General features: G+C 34.6%; 1 protein-coding gene across 1 annotated transcript; it reads right to left on the reverse strand.

Annotated features, from left to right (window-relative positions):
* Nucleotides 1-1,504: 1,504 nt before the first annotated feature.
* Nucleotides 1,505-2,176, reverse strand: LOC143544771 (secreted RxLR effector protein 161-like). The gene has a single exon (XM_077036789.1). It carries the CDS (start codon nt 2,174-2,176, stop codon nt 1,505-1,507), a length of 672 nt encoding a protein of 223 aa, XP_076892904.1.
* Nucleotides 2,177-16,229: the final 14,053 nt, after the last annotated feature.

A 16,229-nucleotide genomic window follows, 5' to 3' on the forward strand; every position in this document is an offset into this window, starting at 1 on the left:
CCTTATAATAAATATAAAAAATGGTATTTGTCTATGATTTTTTAAGACTGAGTATTTGTAAAAAAAGTTATAAAAATTATTATAGTTTTCTTCAATATGAAGATGTCTCAAAAAATTGAATGTTAATGTACTCTTTAAACATAACTCTTTTATATATACATTTCAATTTTAATGAAAATATATTTATGACACGTAATTATTATATTTATATTTTTTTATAGGGTGCAGTTACTGTACGAAAATGCTTAACGTACATTAACGTACGCGAGACGCTCAAAGGCAAAAAACAAAGGCAAAAACCTAAGACGCTCACAAAACCTTGAACGATCATTAAACACTCGTTAAACGCTCAAAAACCGTCTTCGTGAAAAAAAGTAAAAAATTGATCGATTAACCATCCAAAACTGTTTTTTTCGGTGAAGCAATGATTGATTGGATATGTATTGACGATTTCGAGATGTTTGGATGTGATTTCATGGATCGATTCGCGAAAAACGGGATTCACGTATGTATTTGTACGTTAAGCATTTTCGTATTGGATCTTTTCACTTTTTTATATTAAGCATGTTTAGAATATAATTTATGACATTAATAATTCAATCAATGGAGATTGACTAATTAATAAGGTATGTTAAATTTATAATCAATACTATATTTAGAACCAAGATTTTTTTTTTTTTATTTTCCATCAATATAAGATAAGTGATTTTGGCGGGAATTTGATAGTGAGAATTAACCTCAGAGTGCCATGTGTCCAGAATTATTTTCTTTTATTAGTATAAGCAGATTTGAACACATAGTATGCTTATTTTGGAACTTTAGCAAAGTTCACCTTTCTTTTTGGAAGATAATGGAGAATAATTCACCGACAACGCGATAACCGGGTTGATGAATGGGCAATGTGTGTTATTTTTTTGTTTATTTTTTGTCGATTAAGAAAACACCCAATTTTTTAGTGTTTTTTATTGTGTTTTTAGTTTTGTTGTTGATTCGTTAACAAGATGGTGTTTATACGTGAACGGTTGGTGTGTTAAAGGCATTGCCTTTGACGTTTTTAAATAAAGGAAAAAAACCATTGTTTGAGTGTGTTATTTTGCATGTAATGTTATAAATGTTAGGTTTTATGTCCAATAAAAGCAAATATGTTGAAGACATTTTATTGTATTGTGTTTGTTGGTGTGTGTTATACTGATAAAGTGTCGTTGTGTGATTTGTTGGACGTTTGTGTGTGTTAGTTTGTATGGTGTTATTTGAAGACAATAAGATTTCAAGTCTAAACCTTTATTGTATTAATTAATAAATTCTTGTGAGTACTTGATTACAAATAAACCCTATTTATAACCATACAATTACTTGTTAGACAAGAATAGGAGAAAAACTAACTCAAAAATCCCCTAGGTTTGAAAGTACGACAACTAGGTCCCCGCACTTACGCAAGATTACACTAACAATCACCCCCTAATCTTGTGAAACCGATGAAGCTTCGCATCTCGTTAAACTTCAACTATGGCAACGCTTTTGTAAGGATGTCTTCTCTTTGTAAATCTCCACTGACATGCTCCACCTTGATTTGTTCTCTCTCGATGCACTCGCGAATGAAATGGTATCGTGTGTTGATGTTCTTGCTTCGACCATGAAAAACCGGGTTCTTCATCAAGGCAACAGCTGATGAATTATCCACCTTCAACGTCACGATTTCCTCCTTTTCTCCGGTCATCTCTGACAACAAACCCCGAAGCCATAAGGCTTGACATGCAGCCGATGTAGCTGCCATAAATTCAACCTCACATAATGATAACGCCACTGTTCCTTGTTCCTGAGAAACCCATGATATCGGTGATGTACCATAGTAGAAAATCAAACCTGAGGTGCTTCGACCATCATCCATATCCACCGTATGACTACTATCACTATACTCGTGCAACATACTGTTTCCGCCTCTCGAGTAAGTAATACCAAAGTCTAGTGAACCTCTTAGATATCGGAGAATATATTTAACCTCTTGAGCATGAGCTTGAGTTAGTGATTGCATGAACCGACTTGCATAACCAACCGAGTAGCTCAAATCAGGTCTCGTATGAGTTAAATACCGCAAGCTACTGATTATCTTTCTATAACCAGTCGGATCTACCTTCGGATTGTCATCTTCTTCAGACAACTTTAAGCCCGGTTCCATAGGAAATTGAGTCGAGTTGCACTCCTAAAGATTTGCTTCTTTTAGGATCTTCCTTGCATAACCGCTTTGCTTTAACGTTATCCCACGATCGCTTTGCTTCACTTCGATCCCGAGATAGTAATGCAACAATCCGAGGTCACTCATCTCGAACCTTGACTCCATTTGTCTTTTGAAATTTGCAATTTCTTGCACACTTGTACCCGTTACTATCAAATCATCAACGTAAACTCCAACGAGTATTAGCCTTTGACCGTAACACCTTTTGTAAACCGCTTGTTCTTGTTTACATCGAGTGAAACCGAGTTCTTTTAACGACCCATCTAGTTTAGTATTCCACGCCCTTGGAGCTTGGCGTAGACCGTATAACGCTTTAGCCAACTTGTACACTTCTCTTTCTTCACCTTTCTTAACGAACCCATCCGGTTGAAATATGTACACCTTTTCTTTCAAATCACCATGAAGAAACGCGGATTTTACATCTAAGTGATGAACTTCCCAACCTCGGTTTGCTGCTAACGCGAGTAAAAGTCGAACGGTTTCGATTCTCGCCATTGGTGCGAACACCTCTTCGAAATCGATCCATATTTCTGAACATACCCCTTAGCTACGAGTCGGGCCTTGTACTTGGTTATTTTCCCGGCTTCATATCTTTTGATTTTATAGACCCACTTTAAACCTATTGGTTTTACTTTGGGTGGTTCTTCGACTAACCGCCATGTCTTGTTTCTTTCAATCGACTCGTTCTCCACTTCCATTGTTTTTCTCCAATGTTTTTCATTATCCGCTTCTCGAAAATTTACCGGTTCATCATCGAATAATAATAGGAGATTTAACTCGTCGGTTGTCGGGTCTTGCTCGGCGGGTGTTGGTATACCTTCAACCAGAAAGTCGCTAAATTTCTTGGGTAAAACTGTCTTTCGAGTAGTTCGACGCGACTAGATAACTTGTAATGGTTCTTCGTTTAGGCCGGTGTTTGGCCTAGTAGGGCTTACAGGTGGGCTGCCACCTTCTAAATTTGACGACTCACTTCCGTTTCTAATACGAACCAACTCACCGGTATTATGACGGTCTACGGACCCGGTGTCAAACCCGGTTATCACCTGCTCCGATTCGGGTTCAATATCGCATCTAACAATAAACTCGGTCCATTCAGGACCCTTTTCGCTCTCTTGTTTGTCAAGATCGGCCCACGCGTACCTTTTACACTCGTCAAACTTGACATCGCGCGTAACGTGTACTCGTCTTTTGATCGGATCAAACATACGGTAGGATTTTGTTCCAGGTTGAGTACCTAAGTGAATCATCACAATGCTTCGGTCGTCCAATTTCTTTTTACCGGTACCAAGGACTTTTAAATACCCCGTGCATCCGAACACTTTAACGTGTGAAAGGTTCGGTTTTCTTCCTTTAAAACGCTCATACGGAGTTGAATCCTTCAAAGATTTTGTTGGTGACCGGTTTAGTAAATAAACCGAATGATGAACCGCTTCTCCCCATTGATCTTGTGGTAGTGTCATCGCCTTTAACAAACTTTGAGTCGTACCAAGTATGGTTCGGTTTCTTCTTTCAACCACCCCATTTTGATGTGGGGTGTACGAGGCCGTAAACTGATGTGCCACACCTATACTTGATAAGTAATCTTCCAACACATGGGATGTAAACTCACCCCCATTATCGGTGCGTATGGTTTTGAGTTTCTTGCCCGTTTCGTTTTCCACCCTTTTCATGAAATCAATGAGTAAACCCGCAACTTGGTCTTTCGTCTTTATCGTGAAAACCCACAAATAGCGGGTGTAGTCGTCAACAACTATTAAAAAGTATCGGTTGCCACCATGTGTCTCAGGAGTAATCGCGCCACAAACATCGGCATAAACGAGCTCGAGCGGTACTTTTGCACGATAATTATATTCTTTCGGGATATCCGATCTTGTTTGTTTGCCTAGCATACATGCATCACAAATTTGCATCGGGTGTTCGATTCTTGGCACTCCATCCGCGAGTTTCAAGAGACCCCGAAGGGCATCGAAATTCAAATGCCCCAATCGAGCATGCCATATCCATGCAACATTATGCAAATTGACTTGTAAGAAAACCGGAGAAACAGCCTTTAAATTAATTTTATAAACCCGGTTAAAGGAACGTGGTACCTTGATTAGAAGTCTTCCATCTTGTTCAAATATCCATAGGATACCGTCTTGGATCCTGATCTTGCATCCTCCCTCGTCTAATTGCCCGAGACTTATAATATTATTTTTGAGAGATGGGATAAAATAAACGTCACTCAAGGCTCGTTGTTCTCCCCTTTGACCTTCTACTACTATCGTGCCCCGACCTTCGATTTCTACACACGAACCATCACCGAAACTTACTTTACCGGTCTTGTTACGATCGATGTTGGAAAACCATTACGGATTTACCGTCATGTGGTTTCTCGCCCCATTATCAAGAATCCATGTGTTTTTATCACATGGGGTTGAAGCATACTACTTCGGATCAACCCGGTCTTCTTTTAGAAAAATGACATCTTCCTTACTCCGAGCTACCGTCATCATGTTTAGAACCGGTCCGCCATCTTGAGCGAGGTTACTTTGATTGTTCTTCTCCATGTTTCGGTTATGAGATGACGTGGCAAAGTGGCCTAGTTCATCACACCGATAACATTTAGTCTTTGACCGATCCCTCTTCACTTGGGGTTCTTTCTTTTCCCGACTATGAAAACACTTCCGTCGTAACCAGGGTTGTTCATCGTCTTCACGTTCAAGAAACAGGTTTCTTGAAACCTTCGAATATTTTGTGTTCGCCGGAGATCGACGCGAACCGCAATAATTGCTCGCCGATGAGAGACTACAAACTGGTCGCCTGAATCTGTTCGTCACCGCCGCTTCTTGATTTCCGATCAATCCCGCCGCAAGATCTTGCGATCTCTACCGAGTGCCTTACTTGCCGGACCTTCTGATCGGTATTCCTTAAGCGTAGCTCTTATACCAATTGAAGACAATAAGATTTCAAGTGTAAACCTTTATTGTATTGAATTGTTGTGAGTACTTGATTACAAATAAACCCTATTTATAACCATACAATTACTTGTTAGACAAGAATAGGAGAAAAACTAACTCAAAAATCCCCTAGGTTTGTAAGTACGACAACTAGGTCCCCGCACTTACGCAAGATTACACTAACAATATTAACACAAAAGTAGTTGTAGTGTTATACGTGTTATTAACACAAAATTTAGTTGTGTTATTTGAAGGATGTTTGGTGTGTGTTAGCATGCTTGGTGTTAGTAATACAAAGTTGTTGATTTGTGTAGTTTGGAAAAGCCCGAGAATCTCTTAGGATACAAGTTTGATAATTGATGGAGGTGGACACATATTGCGGTTGCTACAATTCAGCATAAACCGGTGCAAGTGGCAAACTAATAGGAAAACAAGCAGAGCTCGACGATCATGCCCAAGGCTATGGTTTCGAATGGGAGTATTGGACAAATTCACGGTTAAATGGATGTTAGGGTATTTTGTGTTATTCTTGTTTTTCAATATGTATTTGCTGGTTTGAGATATTATTAACTTTTTAATTATATTTTGGTTTATGTTTTAGTTTGGTGTTTCAAAACATGGATTCCGGTAACTTGGGTAATGTCATTGTTATGGTTATTTTGATTTACATATAATATATATGCACAATTATGGTATATTGTTCTTTGCTAAATATTGATAGTTAAGATTGGAATTGCGACTGTTTGTCTTTACATTTTTAATATATGTTCATAAACAGAATGTTAAAAAAATGTGTCTATTAACTCGATGTTCCTTGTGATAATTTAAATCAAGTTTAATAATAGGAAGGATAATAAAATGATTTTATTTCCTTAAATAAAGAGAAACAATACCATCCTATTCTTATGTGTTATATTCAATCTAAGGGTCCATATTGTTTCTTACACTTTTTATGAATGCATGCCTTTTTATTTTAACCTTGGTCTTCAAGTAAAACTCAAACTAATAACAAAGTGTTAGTTTCCCAAAAAGAAAGAAAAATGTAACAAAAATGGGTCTTTGAAAGACTTAAACTTTAGACCTTACAAAATATTAAAAATATTAGAATGACTTTAAAGAAGGAGTTTACCACCACACCATCTTAAGCATTTTAATATGGGTTCATTACTAAAAATCTTATGGGTTTACTAATATCTTTTATATATCGATTTAACGTAAACTTTGAAAATAAATGGATTCTCGTGAACCCGAGGAACCAATACTAAATCTGCCTCTGCTCGTCGCTCTAAACGATCCAATGTATAGTTAGGATTGGCATAAGTCCACGTAGAATTGTCGAAATTCCATCTATATTCCTGTGAAAGTTTAGAAAAGGGCAATTTCATAGAATAGTACCAAGTTTCAAAAGTGTTCTAATTAGGTCACTCAACTTTGAAAAGTGTTCCAGTTAGGTCACTCAACTTTCATATTTTATTAAATTAAAGGTTTTAACATGTTCTTTTAGCTTTTTTCTTTTTTGTTTCACATAGGAAATATTTTTATCTATTTTTTATATTGACATTGAGTGGCGACGTGAATTTTATTTTTTATTTTTGAATTTTAAAATAATTAACGTTTTCTAATTTTTTTTAAATATAACTACATATATTGTAAATTTCGACCCCCACATTTTATCCTCCATTTTTTCCTTGACGCAGAAAAAAATCAGTGAGACTCGATTTGAAGATTTAGTGACTCAATTTGAGAAAAATATGAATGAGTGACCTAATTGGAACACTTTTGAAAGTTGGTTACTCTTCTATGAGATATTCCCTTTAAAAAACCCATAATTGTATACCGGAAGCCTGGAGCTTTAGAATTAAAATTAGGAATATTGATTTTAATAATCCCTATCAAATGGTATTGGCTGATAATAATCCATATTCATTTTATCGTCATTGGCGGTCCCAAATTCAAAAAAGTTGGCCCCCAATGGTCCCCCGTTAAAAAGGACTTAACGACATTATACTTTTTTCCGAGTTTCAAACTAACTTTTTAGGGCAATTAATCGGAAAGAAGATACGAGTCGAATGATATAAAACTTAGCTCCAAACAATGATCCAAACGACTTGATTTTGGTTAATTGTAAGTTTAAACACCCGAATTGAAGCATTGTTTCGTCATTTTGAAGCACCGTTTCGAACTAAGGTTTACACCAATCGACTAGTATCCTCCTAACGATCAAAAACCCTAAAACATTGGTTTGAAATTCAGAAAAAACTATAACGTCGTTAAGTCATATTTAACGGGGGACCATTGGGGGGCAACTTTTTTGAATTTGGGACTGCCAGTGGCGATAAAATGAATATGGATTATTATCAGCCAATATCATTCAATAGAGATTATTAAAATCCAATATTCCTTAAAATTATTATTTTATATTATTTCTGGAAATGAAACATTTCTCAAAACTAGGTTAGTTTTATTTTTTATTTTAAAATATTCACATTTTAACATGTTATTATTTTGACTTAATTAATAGTTTTATTATTAAAGTATTACACTAATAAATAAACTTATAGGTTAAGACTTAGATCTACCAGCACATTTTGATTTTTGTGTTTAAATATTCATTATATTCCTTTTTTTTAACACAAGAAAATCGCTATAGGGCCAATATTCTATATTAGTTTTAGGATTACGTATGTCTTTATATTTGCTTAGAGTCGGTGTATTACGTATCTCAGTACGTTTATTTTGTAAGGACAAAATGTAATTGTTGGAGAAATGAGGACCCTATATAAAGGGTCACTTAACCCATTTCTCCACAACCTTTGTGAATACAACTCTTGCATCTTTCATATTCATCCAAGTATTCTCTCTAACTCCAAAAACTCTCTCTAACCCCTCACCCGACCTTCAAGTTTCGGCTCCACTAACCCCACCACAAGATCCGAGATCTCGGTCCAACTAGTTGTGAGGTTGATCCAAGAACAATTAGTATTTAGTTTGTTTTGTTGTTTGATCCGGTTTCGGGACCTACAATTGGTATCAGAACTTTCGAGCTCTACTAGTTGTAGATCTTGGGTCACAACCTTGGATTTTGGTCTTGTGTGTTAAAAGACGGATTTTTCTAGAAAATAATTGATTTTCGGTTTTCTTGTGTTCTTCATGTATTCAAGAAGATGATAAACTTTGGTTGAAAGGTGCTTAGATTTGGTGTTTGATTTCTAAAGATTTGTGTTAGTGTGTGGTGCATGTGATGGTGTGTTTCAAAAGTTGTGATAAACATACTTATGGGTGTGTTTGAGAAAGGTGTTAGAAAGTGAGTTGGTGACTTTTCTTATTTGGATTTGATCACATGCAACTTGTTGGAATACATTGAAATTTTCGATCACAATTGTAATCTAAACTTTTAGATCACAATTTTAATCCAAACTTTTTTATCACAATTGTAATCTAACATTTTCGATCACATTTGTAATCTAAATATTTCGATCACAATTGTAATCTAATTTTTCGATCACAATCATTTTCGATCACAATTGTAATCTAAAATTTTCGATCACATTTGTAATCTAAATATTTCGATCACAATTGTAATCTAAATTTTTAGATCACAATCATTTTCGATCACATTTGTAATCTAAATTTTTAGATCACAATTGTAATCTAACATTTTCGATCACAATCTTTTAGATCACAATTGTAATCTAAACTTTTAGATCACAATTGTAATCTAAATTTTTCTATCACAATTGTAATCTAAAATTTTTGATAACAATTGTAATCTAAATTTTTCGATCATAATTGTAATCTAAACTTTTTGATCACATTTGTAATCTAAACTTTTTTTCACAATTGTAATCTAAATTTGTCAATTGTATTCTAATGTAACAGAATTCAATTTACATTATATTACATTGTACTTAGTTTTTGAGCAGTTTTTGTTTCAAGAGTGTTTGATCTTTGAGAAAGCGTTGACCAGTTGACCGTTGACTTTAAACCGTTGACTTTAAACCGTTGACTTTGACTTGTTGACGTTGGCGTTGTTAAAAAAAAACTCTATTATTTTTTACATAGTCTTCTGTTAAAAAAATGTCTTGCAATTCTAAGCTTGAAGGAAGTCTCAAGATAAGGTAAAACCGAATGGACATGTTAAAAGAAGAATTTAACAAGTTTAAACATATTCAAGGAGAATCGATTGCCTCTCTCATCAACAGATTCGAGTCACTCGTTACTAACTTGAGTAGTGTCGGTATCATCCCTGGGTTGTCTGAGATCAACATGAAGTTGTTGGATTCACTGCCTTACGCATGGTATAGCAGTGTGATTACCATCAGGAGAACGAAAAACCTGGATACCTTAAGACTCTCAGAGTTGACTTCTACCATCAAGTCTTGATGCAGAGAAAATAAAGGTGAGACAAGTGATGCGAGTGTGAGCAGTCAAGCAAGTCCTATCATCCCCGAGTGTGCTGCAGGTGGAAGTAGTCAAACAAGCACCTCATCAAGCTCCACTGATGAAATACCTACACCTGCCTCTCGCATTCCCGAGGTACACAAACTTTGCACACAGGATTGTATTGATAAAGTCCTGCACTATAGAAACCATAATGCTAAAATTCTTGAACAAATAAGATAGCATTAGAGTTGATCAGAATGAAGATCTTAAAAAGGCTGCAAGGATCTACACTATTAGAATTAATACTCATGGTAATGATATGGCCGATCTTAGGGAACAAGTTTCAATTGCTATAAATTTAGCAAAACGTCATGAATATCATGTAATTGAACTAAATGCTAAAATTGTTAAATTAGAAATTGAGTTAACCCAAAAGAAAATTGCCATAGAAAACTTTGAGTTAGCTTCCGAAAAGCTGAATAAATTAATTGGGTCGCAGATGGAGTTAAGATTAAAGACTGGTATAGGCTATGATAGTTCTGCTGTACCACCGCCTTTTAATGATAACTATACTAGCCTTCCTCACTTTTATTTTAACTCACCACCAGAGGAAGAAATGTTCAATGGTATTGGTTATGTGCCAATTTCAAAGACATTTGTTCCTGCTGCTTCCATGACTGTGATTCAGCAGTTCCTTTAGTTAGTCCTAATAGTAGTCCATCTTCTTCAGCAGTTGGTGTAGAAGAAAGTGGGTCGGTGGAAAGGCCTGTTGAGGTGAACATAACTAGTTGTTCATCATCAAGTTGTGAGACTGAGGATAATTCATGTAAAAGCAAAGTGTTTGAAAATGATAATCAAACAAGTACTTCAAGTAAATACGTGCCATCAAATAAAAGATCATTTTCTCAAATAACTAATCAATCACAAAGTCCTCAGTCATACAACTGTTTTGATAACAACTATTATAGTCATTATAAACAAAATTTTGTTGATCCATATTACACTAATGTTTTTTATGATCGAGGTCAATCATCAAATATGTTTTATAATCATATTCCTTTCCACGTATCACATTTCCCACCACACCAACCTTTTTATAGTTCTGACGAGTTCTATAGTGCTCCTAGGAGAAAGTGTTGTTTTGTTTGTGGTCATTCTTCTCACCTTGCAAGACATTGCAAGCACTGGTTCAAGCAACAGCTTGATATTCTAAGGTGGCTTAGTCAGTCCCCAAAAGGTTCTTTTAGTAGCCCAGATTCAAGGACTGATCAAGCTGATAGTGAAGCCAGTGAAGTGGATGTGAGATCCAAATTCAATAAAGTAAAACCCAAGAAAAAACCTTTTTGGAGAACTAAAAAGGATAAAATCAAAAAGGATCCTAAGACTGAAAAGTCTAAGGATTCACCAAAAACAGTTTTAAAATTTAGAAAACAAAATTCCAAAATCTTCAAAACCAAGGAACAAGCTTGTGCTTGGATTCCTAAGGACTGCTCTTCAAGCGATAAGTCGGCAAGAAATAAATTGTTATCAAGAAATAAAATCAAGTTTTGTCAATTTATGGTCAACTTTCCCGAGACAACTATGTCTCGGGAACCCATGTCCATTTAAACGCTTAGTGCATGTAGGGTCAATTAGGGAGGACTATCAAGGGTATTCGATACTTAGATAGTGGTTGCACCTGACATATGATGGAAGACGAACTCTTGCTATTTGATGCTAAACCATTCGTTGGCGAATTCGAGTCTTTCATAAGCGACATGGGAGAACTACAAGGAAAGGGAAATGTTTCATACTTTGTGCTTCAACAATGCCGACCTTGTTTAAATGGATAAACCATAACATGTCGAGCGTTTCTCAAGTGATGGATCCAGCATCAGTCGATGGGCTTCGGTTTGAATCTCTTCAACTTTGTTATATGATGTGATAATGCATGTTTAGGATAGTCCATCTGACAACAGCTTTGTTGACATTTTCACTAAAGCCATCGATCAATTTTGATTAAAACAAGCTATCTATATTTTGTATATAAAATGATAAATATTTTTCAAAGATGTCACGATTTTAGAGGGAGAAAAGGAGCTAACTGTAACTCACCAAAAAGATTTTACCTTTGTTAAGAAAATCAAAAATTAGGTCACTTGACTTTCCAAAAATATTTTATATTATTTGTTTTGATTAAGAAATATCTGAAAAAGGTTGAAAAGTATAAGCACTTGTTTAGAGTGAGCTCCTGTTTAGAGGGAGTCGGATAAAATTAAAATATAAGAAAATTTTGAGAAATTAATCCGACCTTTGAAAAATGATAGAAAATTGTCTTAGGTGATCCTAGCACATTAAAAGAGTAGATCAAAAGCCAACAAGATCATTGATTGATGTGTAGATAGGCTTAACAAATGAGTAAGTATCATAGTGATATAAATTTAAATACTCGCCTACGCTAGTGGTTACACTCTTATGAAGCGGTTGCCGACTCCAAATAAGTCATATTTATGACGGCAAAAATCCTAATAGTCAGTCATACACGAGCCCGTTAGTGACTGGTCACAATGGAAAATTATTTCTTGCTTTAGGTTCAAATTTTGAAAAATATCAAAAATTATTGAAAAAGCAGAAAAATTGCAAAATACTCAAAAAATATTCAAAATCAACAACAAAAATGTTGATAACTTTATCAAACAAAAAGGGGTATATTAGAACCACGTAACGTGGGGCAAACAAGTAAGTCCTAAATACTTTATATGAAGGCATAAGTCAACAAGGCTAGTAAGTCTATGGTTCAACCTTTACATATGTTTGAAAGAAAAGTTTGCAAAAAGTCTGTGAATCTCAAAATGTCTTGATCAATCATTAGGGGGTCGGAGTCAATTCGGGGTGATACTGATGAACACAAAGTATGCCCGAGGTATGATGGAGTTTGTAACATGTTGGATTAACAGGGGACCACAAAAGTATTGTGCCTAACTATACCTTAACGTATCACAGTGAAATCAAAATACTTGTTAAGTTTAAAGTGGACCAACATATCTACAGTTGACTCTGGGTTCTTGGCATAATAATATCCAAATAAAAGTGTGATCTAGGACGCTATAGACAATATGATTCCATGTTGTGATCTTTCTCACAAAAAACAAGTATTAATAGCTTATTTTGTAAATTACTTAATATAATTAATATCATATACATATTTCTCTTTGTTTTAAATTTTAAATTTTAGTTCTTTTTAAGTTTTATTTTAGTTTAATTTTACATGTTAAAATTAGTTTAACTTGCATTTTTTTTTTAAAAAAATTTTTGTCTTATTTTATCTTAATCTTTATCTAAACTTTATTTTTTATTTTTTCACTACATGTTAAAAACATATGCTTCAAAATTCCGTAAATATTATTGTTATATAATATTAATTTCATCTTTACTCCTATCTTTTTCATTTTTCTTGTTTTATTTTATGTTTCATCTTCAAAATATTATATATATATATATATTCGAAATATTATAATATAAGAAAATTCCAAAAAGATTTTAAGTTCTTATGTGTTCGTACATTTTTATTAAACCTTTGTTTTATTCAAAATCATGTGTTTTGTTGTCAAGGTCGTTCATGCAAAGTTCGTTGGAAACCTGGGACTTAAATAAATTATTTACAAGTTAAGGGACTGAAATTGATATTTTATGAAAAGTCAAGATAAAATAAAATTTCAGTGTTATTCTGCAAATACTTCAAACCAAGGGCATGTTTTGAAAAAGAAAAATCTTCTTTGATCCTCGAGAGGGTCTGTGAACGAATCTTATTCGCTCTAAGTTTTGTGCAGCAGTACATGGATAGGTAGATTAAGATCAAGTATCCTGGGCTGCACAGACTGAAGTTGCCGATGCTGAAGCGCTTAAAAGAAGACGAGAACGTGACAGTTGGCGGTTGAACCCAAAAATGAACTGATCGTGTCTAAGATCAGTCGAAGGACAAAGCAAAGAAACAAGTCGGCACAAGAAAGTCAACAAAAGAAAATTAAATGTCGAGCCTCCCGCATATGATGTTTCTAAAATTTGACGTTGCCGATTCTTTCCAGGAAATAAGATTGAAGTTCAAGTCTTCAAGATCGGAAAATAAAAAATTGCCAAGATCCAATCTTGCTCAAGCTCTTGGATCAAGACAACTACTAGATTTCTAGAAATAAAGACAAAGCAAAGAAATTGTTGAAGGTTTCTGGACATACACAATCCTAGAGGGAGATTGTAGGGCCAATATTCTATATTAGTTTTATGATTGCGTATGTCTTTATATTTGCTTAGAGTCGGTGTATTACGTACCTCAGTACGTTTATTTTGTAAGGACAAAATGTAATTGTTGGAGAAATGGGGACCCTATATAAAGGGTCACTTAACCCATTTCTGCACAACCTTTGTGAATACAACTCTTGCATCTTTCATATTCATCCAAGTATTCTCTCTAACTCCAAAAACTCTCTCTAACCCCTCACCCCACCTTCAAGTTTCGGCTCCACTAACCCCACCACAAGATCTGAGATCTCGGTCCAACTAGTTGTTTCCGCCAACTAGTTGTGAGGTTGATCCAAGAACAACTAGTATTTAGTTTGTTTTGTTGTTTGATCCGGTTTCAGGACCTACAGTCGCCGTTTTAAAAAAATAATTTTAGGATGAAAAGTCTTGTTTGTAATAGATTTATTTGCTCAGACTAGACTGCTAGCTAGAAAACTTTTGGTAATAAACTGAAAGGATCCACGTTGCACGAAACATTGTAGTTTTTATTGCTAGCTACTTAGCTAGGATACGAACAAAACCCGTTAAGATTGTACTGTGCTATATATGATGTTTGTACTTTGCTATGTACGTATCATGCACTCAATCTTATATACTTAGAAATGCATGCATTGCTTAAATCACTAAATCTACTCATATAAAAAAACTTCGCATTTTGGTAATGGCTTTTTTTCATTAAGTTTTTTTGATGTCTTTATTGTTTGTTATTACATTTTGCGATTTTGTGTATTTGGTTATACTGATAAGTTGGCTTGTAAGTAAACCAAACGTTCGGCAGGTTGTCCGTTTTTGTCCGTTTAACTAAACGAACTAACATGAGCACATGATTTGTTCGTTCATTTATGCTCGTTTATTTATGTTCGTTTACATATTAATATTAATAATTAATTTTTTTTGGATGAGTCATATGCTTAATGGTTTTATATATGCTCGTAGATGTTCATTTATGTTTGTTTGTGCCCTTTGTGTTTGTTCATATATGTTCATTCATATTCGCTATCTTTGATCAATTATATATGTTCGTTTATGTTTGTGAACTGTTCGTTTAGATTTTAAACGAATAAACATAAACATAAACAAATACGAACATGTTCATTATTTAAACTAACGAAGGGACACAAATATTAGTTTGTCCCATTAAGTGTTCGTGTTTGTTTACAGGCCTACCGATACATACTCGTGGGTTGAAAGAGTACAATTAGTCCTCTTAAATCCAAATGCAGATGTAGTTGCAAATTTGATATGCATGTTGTCACGTGTAAGTTTTTCTATTTCATTTTCTCCTAGATATTAGACTGTATACAAATTTTAATCCATTTATTTTACAAATAAGTCTTCGCATTACAGGTTTTATCGTCAATAGAAAACCTACATAAATATATATGGTCGTTAATGTTATGCTTAAAGAAAGTTATTAAATGGGCGTGTGTTACTCAATGACCAGAAATAGGTGGAGTCGACTTCCCTACCATGTACTATATCAGTGACCTGTCGCTATCTCGTCTAAACACTTCCACGACTAATCGTCATCAGTGGTTTATATCAAACCCAATGTCATCATAACCATATGTTCTAGATCCATGTGATTCACATATTTTTTGTATCCTTAATTACTAGAAAACCGGATTTATCGCAACTGCAATTTCGATCCCAAATTAATAGGTTGCAAATAGCCATTTGTGTGTAATTGGTGACATTTTTGCGATCGCTAACCTCTGCCAGTAATTCAATCTGCGATTATTTTTGCGACAGAGTTATTTTGCGAACGTTTAGCAACTAATGCCTCTGTTTGCGATTGTTTCTCGGCCAGAAAACTTAAAAGAATCTCTAGTGTAGGATTTAAAAAAGTGGTTCAATTTAAAAGAATTACAAATTTATATTATATTAAAAGGAAACTTCAAGGCGACAAGGGGCAAATTTTGGAGGAACACCGCCCCTGGGTTACAAAAGGGGCGAAATATGAAGAGCGGGGGGGGCAAATTCTTTTCCGGCTTGTGTTGTATATATATATTTTATTAGTATAATATGTTGTGTGTGATATATATATGTGTATATGTGTGTGTATGTTATATATATATATGTATATGTGTGTGTATGTTATATATATATATATGTATATGTGTGTGTGTATAATGGGCTGCAACAACACTACACCCTAAAACAAAAACCCACAATTTACTAACTGAACGTCACGTGACGCAAGTCGTCCCATTTTGTAGCCTCTTCACTACACATAACTTAAAGTTTCATCGTTGATATTTTGCCCTCCTTAATAACTTTAGTTTAACAATTTTACTTTTTTTTTCTTTTAACTTTAGTGATAAAACTTCTGTATTTTCAACTTTTACAACACTTGTAGCCTTTAAAACTTTGACTACAAAATTTTTATCCTTTCAAAT

Source organism: Bidens hawaiensis, unplaced genomic scaffold (genome assembly GCF_021521415.1).
Source record: "Bidens hawaiensis isolate Kalapana, Puna unplaced genomic scaffold, B.hawaiensis_p1.1 tig00013745_1, whole genome shotgun sequence".
In the NCBI taxonomy this organism is placed as follows: domain Eukaryota; kingdom Viridiplantae; phylum Streptophyta; class Magnoliopsida; order Asterales; family Asteraceae; genus Bidens; species Bidens hawaiensis.

Excerpts from the sequence above, each read along its gene's own strand:
- LOC143544771 (XM_077036789.1), bottom strand. The coding sequence starts at position 2,176 with ATGGAACCGGGCTTAAAGTTGTCTGAAGAAGATGACAATCCGAAGGTA.